General features: G+C 38.7%; 1 protein-coding gene across 6 annotated transcripts in view; it reads right to left on the bottom strand.

Annotated features, from left to right (window-relative positions):
* LRRC49 (leucine rich repeat containing 49) overlaps positions 1-15,274 on the bottom strand; it is a 149,316-nt gene that overhangs the window by 110,005 nt on the left and 24,037 nt on the right. For all 6 annotated transcript variants that reach the window (XM_019968201.2, XM_019968200.2, XM_070797009.1 and 3 more), the window contains one exon: positions 13,687-13,830. In XM_019968201.2, the coding sequence (XP_019823760.2) occupies positions 13,687-13,830 (144 nt within the window). The remainder of the gene's footprint in view (positions 1-13,686; positions 13,831-15,274) is intronic.

Genomic DNA, 15,274 nt, shown 5'->3' with positions numbered 1-15,274 from the left:
TGCCTTAGTCTTTGCAGCCCCGTGGACTGTAGACTGCCAGGCTCCTCGGTCCATGGAATTTTCCAGGCAACAATACTGGAGTGGGTTGTCATGCCCTACTCCAGGTGATCATTCGAATCCAGGGATCAAACCAGTGTCTCTTGCATCTCCTGTATTGGCAGGTGGTTCTTTACCACTAGCGCTACTTGGGAAGCCTTATTGCATTTTCACAATGCAGTAATGAAAAAAACTACTATGAGCAATAGTAAGCATAAATTTTAGGCAATAAATGTAGAATTACCAAAAAACTAAGAAAATATAATAACTTGATAAAGACTATGGAATGTCTATGTTTAAAATTATTAGATAAATAAAATAAATCAAAACATGAGAAATTGGGCATTTATTTTTTGAAATTCATGCAGAAATTCTAGAAATAAAAAATTATGGTCATTACTAAAAATTCAATGGATGGACTGAAAATCAGATTAGACAAAACTAAAGAGAAGGTTAGTGAACTGGAAGAAACATTAAAGAAATAAAAATCATGCACAAATTTAGCAGAGAAAAGTAAGAATGATGGAAATTTTAAGAAACAAAGACTAGAACAAGAAGGTCCATACCATTGTCTAGCAGGTGCTGAAGAAGCAGAAAATGGAAGAGATCAATATTTGAAATATAAAGCCTCAGAATATTCCCGCCCCCATAATTAGTCAAAGAAATGAATCCACAGATTCATAAAACATAGATATTGGGTATGTTAATAATATTATCATATTTAATAAAATCTAAGATATCCGATGATTATTTTATGTAAACCTGGTGAAAATAAACTTATGATTAACCAATAAAATATCACTTTGAATTTTTATTTCATTATTACCAAACGAGTTCTTTTAATTTACTTAACCATATTTTTTAAAACCAAATGTCATTTCTTTACACATAAAAATTAGGCAAAATAAATTTGTTAAATTAATGATCTCCCCAAATATCTCCATGTATAAAGCTAGAATAGTTAGACAGTATAGTCTTGGCATAATGGTAGACAAATAGATGGAACAGAATAGAAGGTTCAGAGAAAGACTCATTTGACTATAACTCAATTTTGAAAAAGAAACCAGTTTAATTAAATGGTGGAAAACAAGTCCATTTGAATAACGGTGATGGAGAAAACAGACATTTCTATTTGGGAAAAATGAGTCATGACCCCTACATCTCACACCGTGTGTGTGTGTGTGTGTGTGTGTGTGTGGTCACTCAGTTGCATCTGACTCTCTGTGACCCCATGGACTATAACCCACCAGGCTCCTCTGTCCATGGGATTTCCCAAGCAAGAATACCTGAGTGGGCTGTCATCTCACACCATACACAAAACTTAATTAAAGGTGGATCACAAACCTAAAATGAAAGGTAAAAAGTATAAGCCTTCTGGAAGATAACAGAGGAGAACATATCTATGATATCTGGATAAGCAAAGACTTCCCAGACAAGACAAAAAAAGACACTAATGATAAAAAGAAAACAAATTGATAAACTGTATGTCACTAAGACTTAAAGTTTCTACAAGTTGAAAATATTGTTAAGAAAGCAAAAAGGAAGCCATGCAGAAAATGCATTCAATATATAAATGAAATAAAGGGCTGAATCTAGAATGAAGATCTACCATACTCACTGATAAAAACATTATATTTTTTAATGGGCAAAAGACATGAACTGATACTTCACAAAAGGATATACCAGAATAGCTAATAGGTACCTACTGTCCATGAGTTATCATTTAGTCTGAATAACTGCAAGTAAAACTACAGTGAGACTGTAACACAGCTTTGTCAAAGGCAGTTATCTTCCTTTTAAGTATCTGACTGTTAATTAGCAAAATCGTGTGGAGTTAGAGTCATTCCTCCAATGAAAAGCATATTTCACTAATATTAAATTTGTTTTTGCTATTCTATTTCCATGTTTTTTGGAATAATGTTTGATTTCAATTCTAAATTATGCTATAAAATTTTAAAATACATTTTGCAGAGTAATTAAACTCCACACATGTAATACCAACAACTGAAGTGATAATAATATAAACAGTTATCAAAGTCAAATTCCCTGGGGGTTCTCAGTTCTTTAGCCAGATCCCCAGGTTGGGAAACCTGTTGTAGACCCTAGAACTTTTGCAACAGTGTGAGAACTTCTTTGTGTATAATTGTTCTCAAGTTTGTGGGTCACCTGCTCAGCAGCTCTATACTAGAGCTAATGGTGGCCTCCTGAAAGCTAGTGGAGGTGATGGAATCCAGTTGAGCTATTTCAAATCCTAAAAGATGATGCTGTGAAAGTACTGCACTCAATACGCCAGCAAATTTGGAAAACTCATCAGTGGCCACAGGACTGGAAAAGGTCAGTTTTCATTCCAATCCCAAAGAAAGGCAATGCCAAAGAATGTTCAAACTACCGCACAATTGCACTCATTTCACACGCTAGCAAAGTAATGCTCAATATTCTCCAAGCTAGGCTTCAACAGTACGTGAACCAAAAACTTCCAGATGTTCAAGCTGGATTTAGAAAAGGCAAAGGAACCAGAGATCAAATCGCCAACATCTGTTGTATCATAGAAAAAGCAAGAGAATTTAGACAAACATCTATTTCTGCTTCATTGACTATGCTCAAGTTTTTGATTGTATGGATCACAACAAACTGTGGAAAATTCTTCAAGAGATGGGAATATCAGACCACCTGACCTGCCTCCTGAGAAACCTGTATGCAGGTCAAGAAGCACAGTTAGAACCGAACATGGAATAACAACTGGTTCCAAACTGGGAAAGGAGTACATCAACGCTGTGTATTGTCACCCTGCTTATTTAACTTATATGCACAGTCCATCATGTGAAATGCTGGGCCAGACAAAGCACAAGCTGGAATCAAGATTGCCAGGAGAAATATCAATAACTTCAGATATGCAGATGACACCACCAGAAAGCAAAGAGCAATTAAAGAGCCTCTTGATGAAGGTGAAAGAGAAGAGTGAAAAAAGATAGATTTAGAAAAGGCAAAGGAACCAGAGATCAAATTGCCAACATCCACTGGATCATCAAAAAAGCAAGAGAGTTCCAGAAAACATCTACTTCTGCTTTATTCACTATGCCAAAGCCTTTGTGTGGATCACAGCAAACTGTGGAAAATTCTTAAAGAGAAGGGAATACCAGACCATCTGATCTGCCTCCTGAGAAATCTGTATGCAGGTCAAGAAGCAACAGTTAGAACTGGACATGGGACAATAGACTGGTTCCAAATTGAGAAAGGAGTACGTCAAGGCTTCATATTGTCACCCTGCTTATTTAACTTATATGCAGAGTACATCATGAGAAACGCTGGGCTGGAAGAAGCACAAGCTGAAATTAAGATTGCTGGGAGAAATATCAATAACCTCAGATATGCAGATGACACCACCCTTATGGCAGAAAGTGAAGAACTAAAGAGCCTCTTGATGAAGGTGAAAGAGGAGAGTGAAAAAGTTGGCTTAAAACTAAACATGCAGAAAACTAAGATCATGGCATCTGATCCCACCACTTCATGGCAAATAGGTGGGGAAACAGTGGAAACAGTGGCAGATTTTATTTTGGGGGGCTCCAAAATCTCTGCAGATGGTGACTGTACCTGTGAAATTAAAAGACACTTGCTTCTTGGAAGAAAAGTTATGACATAGACAGCATACTCAAAAGCAGAGACATTGCTTTGCCAACAAAGGTCTGTCTAGTCAAAGCTATGGTTTTTCCAGTAGTCATGTATGGATGTGAGAGTTGGACTATAAAGAAAGCTGAGCTCAGAAGAACTGATGCTTTTGAACTGCGGTGTTGGAAAAGACTCTTGAGAGTCCCTCGGACTGCAAGGAGATCCAACCAGTCCATCCTAAAGGAAATCAGTCCTGAATATTCATTGGAAGAACTGATGCTGAAGCTGCAACTCCAATACTTTGGCCACCTGATGTGAAGAACTTACTTACTGGGAAAAACCCTGATGCTGGGAAAGATTGAAGGCAGAAGAAGAAGGGGATGACAGAGGATTAGATGGCTGGATGGCATCACTGACTCAATGGTCACGAGTTTGAGTGAACTCTGGGAGTTGGTGATGGACAGGGAGGCCTGGTGTGCTGTAGTCCATGAGGTCACAGAGTCGGACATGACTGAAAGACTGAAGTGAACTGAACTGATGTAGATTGTAACATATATTCAGATTTCAGATTTGTTGAAATATAGAAAAATACATTCCTCAAATTGGTCAAATATAGTAGTTCCCTATCTATATAGATCATAGTGAGTCTGAAAGACTTCAAGAAGAAATCTTATAATCTTAAAACAAACAGAGGAAGTAAAAGACTACCAACAAAAAGTGATTGATGACAGTTTAATTACAATAATAGAAAACTGAAGACAAGGGAATATGCACTTCAAAACATCCAGGAGAAAAACAACTGTCAACCAAATCCAGAATCAGTCATGAGTAAAAGCAAAATAAACAAGTTACCAAACAGAAACTGAGAAAGCTTACTACCACCATAGCCGTCTTAAAGGAACTTTATCTAAGTTAAATACTTTGGGAAGAGTGGTAAAGCCAAACAAGTATATGGCTGAATCCAAATAAACACTGACTAAAAACACAGCAATTAAAATATATAAATTGGATGGTTAAAAAAAAAGGAAATACTAGGCAACGAAAGCATGCAAAATGAGAGGGGTTTACTGGATTCAATGATTCTAAGGTCCTTTTTTGAGAAGAAGGTAGGGACGTGTACTTGACTATAATTTAAGTCAACTGTGTATTTTAAAATGCAATAGTAACCATTAATGTAAAGAAGAACAGAGAAAACTCTATCAACTGGAAATCTTACACAAGAAGAAAAACAGAAAGTTTGAAATAATATCAAATTGATGAACGGAAATGTATGTAATCACAATTAGTATAACAGACAAACATCTGATCAGAAGACAGATTCTCAGATTGTAAATTTAAAAATGAATTGTGCATTTGACCTACGCATATGTGGATATTTAATTTGCTAAAAGAAGATAATGCCAAGGGGAGAGGGAAGAACAAAAAGAATTTACTTTTCAAAAAATGTGCTAGGACAACTGGTAATCCATATGAGAAATAAAAAAATGAAATTGGATTTCAGTGGCACATCACAAGCAAAAATCAATGCTAAATAGATGAAACACCCCCATGTGAAGAACAACTTTAAAACTCTTGCAAGACAACATAGAAAAATATCTTTATATCCTCAGCCTATAAAAAAGGATTTTTCAAACAAAAAGAAGAAACAATAAAGGAAACTACTGATTTTTACTTCTGTTTCTCAAAGACAGCAGAAAGAAAAGAAATACTACTGATCAACAGGAAACTGCAGCCATGAAATTAAAAGACGCTTACTCCTTGGAAGGAAAGTTATGACCAACCTAGATAGCATATTCAAAAGCAGAGACATTACTTTGCCAACAAACATCCGTCTAGTCAAGGCTATGGTTTTTCCAGTGGTCATGTATGGATGTGAGAGTTGGACTGTGAAGAAAGCTAAGTGCCAAAGAATTGATGCTTTTGAACTGTGGTGTTGGAGAAGACTCTTGAGAGTCCCTTGGACTGCAAGGAGATCCAACCAGTCCATTCTGAAGGAGATCAGCCCTGGGATTTCTTTGGAAGGAATGATGCTGAAGCTGAAACTCCAGTACTTTGGCCACCTCATGCAAAGAGTTGACTCACTGGAAAAGACTCTGATGCTGGGAGGGATTGGGGGCAGGAGGACAAGGGGATGACAGAGGATGAGATTGCTGGATGGCATCACCAACTGGATGGACGTGAGTTTGAGTGAACTCCGGGAGTTGGTGATGGACAGGGAGGCCTGGCGTGCTGCAATTCATGGGGTCGCAAAGAGTCAGACACGACTGAGCAACTGAACTGAACTGAATAGGAAAAAGAAAAAGATGTTATAACAGTGGGCAAAGGATAAGGCTATCTGCAGAACAAGCAATATCAATATCAAAAATGGAAAAAAGATGATAGACATTCAATCCCACTAGAAATTCAAATTCAAATCTCAAAATAATACAATTTCATAATTATAAGACTGGCAAAAATTAGAAGGTCAACATCTGACAACATCAAGTGTCAATAAAGTTGTGAAGTTAAAGAAATTCTCAGGGAATGCTGATGGAAATGTAATTTGGTACAACCACTTTGGGGGAAATGTGGCAGTAACTAATAGAGTGAAATGACGTGCATGGTCCTGGCACCAAGCAATGCTTCTCCCAAGTCACCATTTAGCATTATTTTTCAAAGGCAGATTACAACCAGTTTTTCATTAGTCAAGAAATCAATTCAGGGACTTCACAGGTAGCTCACTGGTAAAGAATTCTCTTGCAATGTTGAAGATGCAGGAGACATGGGTTCTATCCCTGTATTGGGAAGATCCCCTGGAAAAGGAAACAGCAACCCACTCCAGTATTCTTGCCTGGGAAATCTCATGGACAGAGGAGCCTGGTGGGCTACAGTCCATGGGGTCGCAAAGAGTCAGATACAACTGAGCATGCATGCACAATGTAAATTTTATTTATTAACATAGATTATGGCTAAAACTGTCTGAAAGCCACTGTCCAAGGGAAACTGTTATAATTATGCACAAAAAGATACATACAAAAATATTATTTCTTAACAATAAAAATTAGAAATATTATCCAAAAACAGAAGAATAAATATTTAATCATAATCATACAGTATGATATTATATAACAATGAAAATTAGTGAACTGGAGTGATAGGTATCAACACATATAAATCTCAAAGCATAATAAAAGTAACTTACAGAAGATATGTACTGTTTGATAAAAACTATGTACAGAAGACTTAAAAGCATGCAAAATAATTACTTCATTGGTTAGGGATATATATGGGATTGTTTGGGAATATATATATATACAGGAAACACAAACAGACATGCATAGAAATAAACACCAAATTCATAACTGTGATTACATCTGCAAAGGAGGGAGGGACTGTGTTGGGGGAGGGCTACAGAGTAGGTCTCAACTATATTTAAAAGGCTTTTATTTAAATTCATTGGTTGACACACAAATGTTGGTAATCTTATTTCCTATTCTTTGGGAATGTTTGAAATGTTTCATAGTTCTTCTAAAGGGAAAGATGTACAAACTAAAAAGATATTTGCTTAGAAACTTATAAAATTTCCAAGAAAAAGATCAGAGAATTGAATACAACTATACTGTATTAAATAGTCCTTGATTTTTATTGTATTAAATTCTTTTCTACACTGAAATTATCAGTGAAGACAGTTTCTGATAAGATGGTAAAGTAGGTGATGCACTTATTTCGTCTCCTTCGCAAGATTCAATGGGTGAAACAAACAAAATAAATGAGCAATTCCACAGAAAATGTTAAAAACAAAAGTTACTAATAGAGCCACACTTTTGATGAAATTTCAGGAAGCTGAAAAGCAGATGGATGTTATTGGAGACAATCTTGAACAAAGAAAACTGCAGCTCAGAACTGGCCTGAGAGATGCTGTACTGCAAACGTGGCAATTCTCTCCATGAGAATGCCAACTTCCACTCTCAGAGTCAGCACAAACAAAACACAGGCATGCACTACGAATAGCTATGACTAATCAAGTAGATGTATAATTAAAGATGTGTCTACTAAACAGCTAATCCTGGAACACCAACAAACCCACTGCCCACCCAGCCCACTCCCACTCCTACCATGCACACACACAATAATGTACAGAGCAGCTGGCCGAAGAAATCCTCAGCTACAGCCTCAGGATCTGTTTCTAACAAACAGAGACTCAAGGAAGGATGGAGAGCATGGGTGTTTTATCTATCAGTTCAGTCGGTCAGTTCAGTCGCTCAGTCGTGTCCGACTCTTTGCGACCCCATGAATCGCAGCACGCAAGGCCTCTCTGGCCATCACCAACTCCCGGAGTTCACTCAAACTCATGTCCATCGAGTCAGTGATGACATCCAGCCATCTCATCCTCTGTCATCCCCTTCTCCTCCTGCCCCCAATCCCTCCTAGCATCAGGGTCTTTTCCAATGAGTCAACTCTTCACATGAGGTGGCCAAAGTATTGGAGTTTCAGCTTCAGCATCAGTCCTTCCAACGAACAGTCAGGACTGATCTCCTTTAGAATGGACTGGTTGGATCTCCTAGCAGTCCAAGAGACTCTCAAGAGTCTTCTTCAACACCACAGTTCAGAAGCATCAATTCTTCAGCGCTCAGCTTTCTTCACAGTCCAACTCTCACATCCATACATGACCACACGAAAAACCATAGCCTTGACTAGACGAACCTTTGTTGGCAAAGTAATGTCTCTGCTTTTCAAAATGCTATCTAGGTTGGTCATAACTTTCCTTCCAAGGAGTAAGCATCTTTTAATTTCATGGCTGCAGTCACCATCTGTAGTGATTTTGGAGCCCAGAAAAATAAAGTCTGACACTGTTTCCACTGTTTCCCCATCTATTTCCCATGAACTAATGGGACCAGATGCCATGATCTTAGTTTTCTGAATGTTGAGCTTTAAGCCAACTTTTTCACTCTTCTCTTTCATCAAGAGGCTCTTTAGTTCTTCTTTACTTTCTGCCATAAGGGTGGTGTCATTTGCATATCTGAGGTTATTGATATTTCTCCAGGCAATCTTGATTCCAGCTTGTGCTTCTTCCAGTCCAGCGTTTCTCATGATGTACTCTGCATATAAGTTAAATAAGCAGTGTGACAATATACAGCCTTGACATACTGCTTTTCCTATTTGGAACCAGTCTGTTGTTCCATGTCCAGTTCTAACTGTTGCTTCCTGACCTGCATACAGGATTCTCAAGAGGCAGGTCAAGTGGTCTGGTATTCCCATCTCTTTCAGAATTTTCCACAGTTTATTGTGATCCACACAGTCAAAGGCTTTGGCATAGTCAATAAAGCAGAATTAGATGTTTTTCTGGAACTCTCTTGCTTTTTTGATGATCCAGCAGATGTTGGCAATTTGATCTCTGGTTCCTCTGCCTTTTCTAAAACCAGCTTGAACATTTGGAAGTTCACGGTTCACATATTGCCGAAGCCTGGCTTGGACAATTTTGAGCATTACTTTACTAGCGTGTGACATGAGTGTAATTGTGCGGTAGTTTGAGCATTCTTTGGCATTGCCTTTCTTTGGGATTGGGATGAAAACTGACCTTTTCCAGTCCTGTGGAAAAAGTCCTTTTCCAGTCAGTTTTCCACTGCTGAGTTTTCCAAATTTCCTGGCGTATTGAGTGCAGCACTTTCACAGCATCATCTTTCAGGATTTGAAATAGCTCAACTGGAATTCCATCACCTCCACTAGCTTTGTTTGTAGTGATGCTTTCTAAGGCCCACTTGACTTCACATTCCAGGATGTCTGGCTCTCGGTGAGTGATCACACCATCGTGATTATCTGGGTTGTGAAGCTCCTTTTTGTACAGTTCTTCTATGTATTCTTGCCACCTCTTCTTAATATCTTCTGCTTCTGTTAGGTCCATACCATTTCTGTCCTTTATTGTGCCCATCTTTGCATGAAATGTTCCCTTGGTATCTCTAATTTTCTTGAAGAGATCTCTAGTCTTTCCCATTCTGGTGCTTTCCTCTATTTCTTTGCATTGATCGCTGAGGAAGGCTTTCTTATCTCTGCTTGCTATTCTTTGGAACTCTGCATTCAGATGTTTATATCTTTCCTTTTCTCCTTTGCTTTTCGCTTCTCTTCTTTTCACAGCTATTTGTAAGGCCTTCTCAGACAGCCATTTTGCTTTTTTGCATTTCTTTTCCATGGGGATGGTCTTGATCCCTGTCTCCTGTACAATGTCATGAACCTCATTCCATAGTTCATCAGGCATTCTATCTATCAGATCTAGGCCCTTAAATCTATTTCTCAGTTCCACTGTATAATCATAAGGGATTTGATTTAGGTCATACCTGAATGGCCTAGTGGTTTTCCCTACTTTCTTCAATTTAAGTCTGAATTTGGCAATAAGGAGTTCATGATCTGAGCCACAGTCAGCTCCCAGTCTTGTTTTTGCAGACTGTATAGAGCTTCTCCATCTTTGGCTGCAAAGAATGTAATCAATCTGATTTAGGTGTTGACCATCTGGTGATGTCCATGTGTAGAGTCTTCTCTTGTGTTGTTGGAAGAGAGTGTTTGCTATGACCAGTGTGTTCTCTTCGCAAAACTCTGTTAGCCTTTGCCCTGCTTCATTCCATACTCCGAGGCCAAATTTGCCTGTTACCCCAGGTGTTTCTTGACTTCCTACTTTTGCATTCCAGTCCCCTATGAAAAGGACATCTTTTTTGGGTGTTAGTTCTAAAAGATCTTCATAGAACCGTTCAACTTCAGCTTCTTCAGCGTTACTGGTTGGGGCATAGGCTTGGATTACCATGATATTGAATGGTTTGCCTTGGAAACGAACAGAGATCATTCTGTTGTTTTTGAGATTGCATCCAAGTACTGCATTTCGGACTCTTTTGTTGACCATGATGGCTACTCCATTTCTTCTGAGGGATTTCTGCCCGCAGTAGCAGATATAATGGTCATCTGAGTTAAATTCACCCATTCCAGTCCATTTTAGTTTGCTGATTCCTAGAATGTCAACGTTCACTCTTGCCATCTCCTGTTTGACCACTTCCAATTTGCCTTGATTCATGGACCTGACATTCCAGGTTCCTATGCAATATTGCTCTTTACAGCATCGGACCTTGCTGCTATCACCAGTCACATCCACAGCTGGGTATTGTTTTTGCTTTGGTTCCATCCCTTCATTCTTTCTGGAGTTATTTCTCCACTGATCTCCAGTAGCATACTGGGCATCTATCAACCCAGGGAGTTCCCCTTTCAGTATCCTATCATTTTGCCTTTTCATAGTGTTCATGGGGTTCTCAAGGCAAGAATACTGAAGTGGTTTGCCATTCCCTTCTCCAGTGGAGAAGTCAGAATGTGGTCCACTGGAGAAGGGAATGGCAAACCACTTCAGTATTCTTGCCTTGAGAACCCCATGAACAGTTTTATCTATGGAGATGTTTAATAACTGCCACAGTAGAACCAGAAGGGGAAGAGGAATGGCAATTTCAGCTGGCACAAAAGATACTAAGGTCCTTCTTATTCCTCCTCCCTGCCCTCACAAAGTAGTGTTTCTTATTTTGATAGTTACACAGTGAGCCTGCCTGTTGTCCACTCACTCTAAGGGGAAGTCTGCCAGTGTGTGGGATTCAGCAACTTACACAAATCTAGTGATCATTCTAGGGAGAGACTTATGGTTAAAAAAGACCTATTCAGCTGTAGAAGAGAGTCAGCCATGCCTTAACATGGTCCTTCATTTAAGAATTACCAGTCACTGAGGAAAATCAAAACCATGAGAAAAAACAAAGCAAAAAAAATAATGTGATAACTGACCCTGGAGAAAAGAAGAGGTAGTTTAAAAAAAAGAGAGAGAGGGGGGAAAAAAGGAATCCTCAGATTTAAAGTCTCTTGGGCCTTCAGGAAAAGGATGCTTCAGAAAAGAAATAGAGTTGGAAAAGTTTATTTATTCTTACACATACACTCACAGTATCCAATAAATTAATACACATGATGCTTATACCATATACATAATATTTAAACCTTTTTCACTTTTAGAAATTAAAACAATTTCCTTTTCCATAAGATGCTTACTGCTGCCTAATCTATAACAGTAATGATTAGGTACTCAGTGGGAAATTCATTAAGCAATTTCCTGGATGTATATTACACATTTTCCAAATGAAGGACAAACTGTAGACAGAAATATGCTAAGGCCAACAGATTTCTGTACCCCACTCTACCGAAGTGTTTGGATTCTTACCACACCCAATGTCCTGAGGACGGATTAAGTCCAGCCTGAACAGTTCCTCGAGACAGCAATGTAACAGATTAACTCAATATGGATGTCTCTTAAAATAAACAAGCCATTTCCAATATTTAAATCCAATCTGGGGAAAGGTTGGCAGAATTTAAAGGTTCTGGAATAAATCTATGTCTTAGAAAAGGTTTTGAAATTATCTCAACCTCCTAGAAAATGTAAGCATTACTTGGCTCAGATTTTCTGGGGAAACTTCAAAATGAAACCAATCTGTCCAGTGAGGCCTAGAGATAAGGCATCAACTGTCCTCCAACTTTTTCAAGTGTACCACTTAAGTTTATGTAATTATTTACTAAGGAACTCGATGGGCTTACCTACTTACTAATGGGCTTCCCTCATAGCTCAGTTGGTAAATAATCTGCCTGCAATGTAGGAGACCTGGGTTTGATCCCTGGGTTGAGAAGATTCCCTGGAGAAGGAAATGGCAGCCCACTCTAGTATTCTTGCCTGGAGAATCCCATGGACAGAGGAGACCAGCAGGCTACAGTCCGTGGGGTTGCAAAAGTCAGACACTTAGTGACTAAACCAACCAACCAAGGAACTCAATGTCTTGAAAAAGTTAAGAATCAGATTGTGCCTTTAAGAGCGCTTACGTGATATCCACAGAAAACCTAATGCAGTTTCTCTGTTGCATATAAACAACAGAAAACTTGTTAAAACTTAATAAGAAACTTTAACAGGAAACTTGTTAAAAAACAAATAGTGTTTTTATAAAGCCTTAGATGTCTTCTTGGCCTGTATCATGTCATATAACTGAAAGTTATTTCTAGAGCTCCTCACATATGCAAGTTCAACATACCTGAGCATTAAGCAGTTATTTAGCTGCTAAACATGAGTAAAACTATAAATCTAACGAAGTTCATCCTCAGAGTTTCAGAGTAGTCTCATGATGCCAGCTCTTTTCCTCCTGCTCACATGCCGCTTTCTATCATATTTATATCTTTTTTTCAGTCAGCAAACCAAAAAGGACTGCAGAGATGATCTAGCCCAATGTCCTCATTTTAGAGAAAAGTAAACTGAATCTCATAGGTGAGCGACTTACCCAAGGTCACACAGTTACGGGATCTTCCCTATAGCTCAGATGGTAGAGAATCTGCCTGCAATGCAGGAGAACCAGGTTCAATTCCTGGGTCAGGAAAATAGAGAAGGGATTGGCAATCCACTCCAGTATTCTTGCCTGGAGACTCCCATGGACAGAGGAGCCTGGCAGTCTACAGGACGTGGGGTAGCAAAGAGTTGGACACAACTGAGCAACTAACACTACACTACTACACAAGTAGTGAGAGATGAAGCAGACCGGCACTGGGCCTCTGATGTCCTGTGCAACAGTGTTCTTTCCTCCATACCAAGCTGCCTTCGAAAAACTGCCAAGAATATGATACTTATGTGTCTTCGAAGCCCTCAGTCTCTCCTCACTGCGTCTTTTTCCTCTCTGTGCAGCAATCTGCCAACTTTCAGTCACCAATAACCGTCTTTCTTATTAATTCTATTTCTATAACAACACAGGAAAGGATTCAAAATTCATTTATCCATAGTTGATTCATTTACTGATAACACTCCTGCTCCTAATTTTACATTTATCTTTTAGAATGGAAAATAACATACCATTTCCCAAACCATAATATTATAAAGCTTAACAATTATATCCACAATTTAAATTCAGAAAAAAACTAAATTACCTTAGACTCCTACTTTACAGAAAGCAATGCTATAACATTTATTTCATTCCCTTAAAAGAAAGGCCAGAAATCACATATTGATTCCATTTTAATACTCACCACAAAAGTAATTTGATTGTGTCGCAGGTTAAGCTCAGTTAGTGAATCCAGCCCATTAAGATTATCAACGTGACTTAAAAAGTTCCTGGCAAGATTTAAAACTCTCAAATCACACAAATGATTGACATTTTCAATTTTGGTAATCTGTTAAAAAAATGAGGTAGGGATGATTAGCAGGCATAAATCTCAGAGGTACATGTTATAAAAATAAAAGACCCAGTCACTGGATTCTGTAACAAACATATTTATATGAAGACATTTCAAAATCTATTTCATGTTTCCTCTGTTATAGATATTATGAAGTTACTTAATTTGTGAAAATTAACTAAAGGAACACATCTTGTAATTTGACCATGGTAATTATTTGAAGTATATTTTACCAAATAATCAATAAGCACTCATTTGGGCATCTCCAAGCAACAGCTAGAACTGGACCTGGAACAACAGACTGGTTCCAAATAGGAAAAGAAGTACATTAAGGCTGTATATTGTCACCCTGCTTATTTAACTTATATGCAGAGTACATCATGAGAAACGCTGGGCTGGATGAAGCACAAGCTGGAATCAAGATTGCCAGGAGAAATATCAGTAACCTCAGATATGCAGATGATACCACCCTTATGGCAGAAAGCAAAGAAGAACTAAAGAGCCTCTTGATGAAAGTGAAAGAGAAGAGTGAAAAAGTTGGCTTAAAACTCAACATTCAGAAAACTAAGATCATGGCATCTAGCCCCACCACTTCATGGCAAATAGATGGGGCAACACTGGAAATAGTGGCAGACTTTATTTTGGGGGGCTCCAAAATCACTGCAGATGGTGATTGCAGCCATGAAATTAACAATGCTTACTCCTTGAACGAAAAGTTATGACCAACCTAGACAGCATAGAGACATTACTTTGCCAACAAAGGTCTGTCTAGTCAAAGCTATGGTTTTTCCAGTAGTGATGTATGGATATGAGAGTTGGACTATAAAGAAAGCTGAGCACTGACGACTGATGCTTTTGAACTGTGGTGTTGGAGAAGACTCTTAAGAGTCCCTTGGACTGCACGGAGATCCAACCAGTCCATCCTAAAGGAAATTAGCCTGAGTGTTCATTGAAAGGACTGATGTTGAAGCTGAAACTCCAATACTTTGGCCATGTGATGCAAAGAACCGACTCACTGGAAAAGACCCTGATGCTGGGAAGGACTGAAGGCAGGAGGAGAAGGGGACAACAGAGGATGAGATGGTTGGATGGCATCACCGACTCAAAGGACATGAGTTTGAATAAACTCCAGGAGTTGGTGATGGACAGGGAGGCCTGGAGTGCTGCAGTTCATGGGGTCACAAAGAGTCGGACACAACTGAGCGACTGAACTGAACTAAACTGAACTGCCCAGCACTGAGCCAGGTTCCCAGGAAGGTGAAGAGAAATATACGTACTAGCTGCAAAATAGAAACTGTAAGCCTAAGGCATGAGCTCACAATGTTTTGACCAAACAAGACTACCCTCTGAGAGAAAAGACAGAGAAAAGAAATGATACCAATTCTCCCTGTTCATACTCCACTTATACTGTAGGATCCTGAAAGCAGTCAAGAGTCTGAAT

The sequence above is a fragment of the Bos indicus genome, chromosome 10 (assembly GCF_029378745.1).
Source record: "Bos indicus isolate NIAB-ARS_2022 breed Sahiwal x Tharparkar chromosome 10, NIAB-ARS_B.indTharparkar_mat_pri_1.0, whole genome shotgun sequence".
Taxonomy (NCBI): Eukaryota; Metazoa; Chordata; class Mammalia; order Artiodactyla; family Bovidae; genus Bos; species Bos indicus.
The sequence above is the reverse complement of the archived record's forward strand: the minus strand, read 5'-3'. Positions and strand labels throughout refer to the sequence as shown.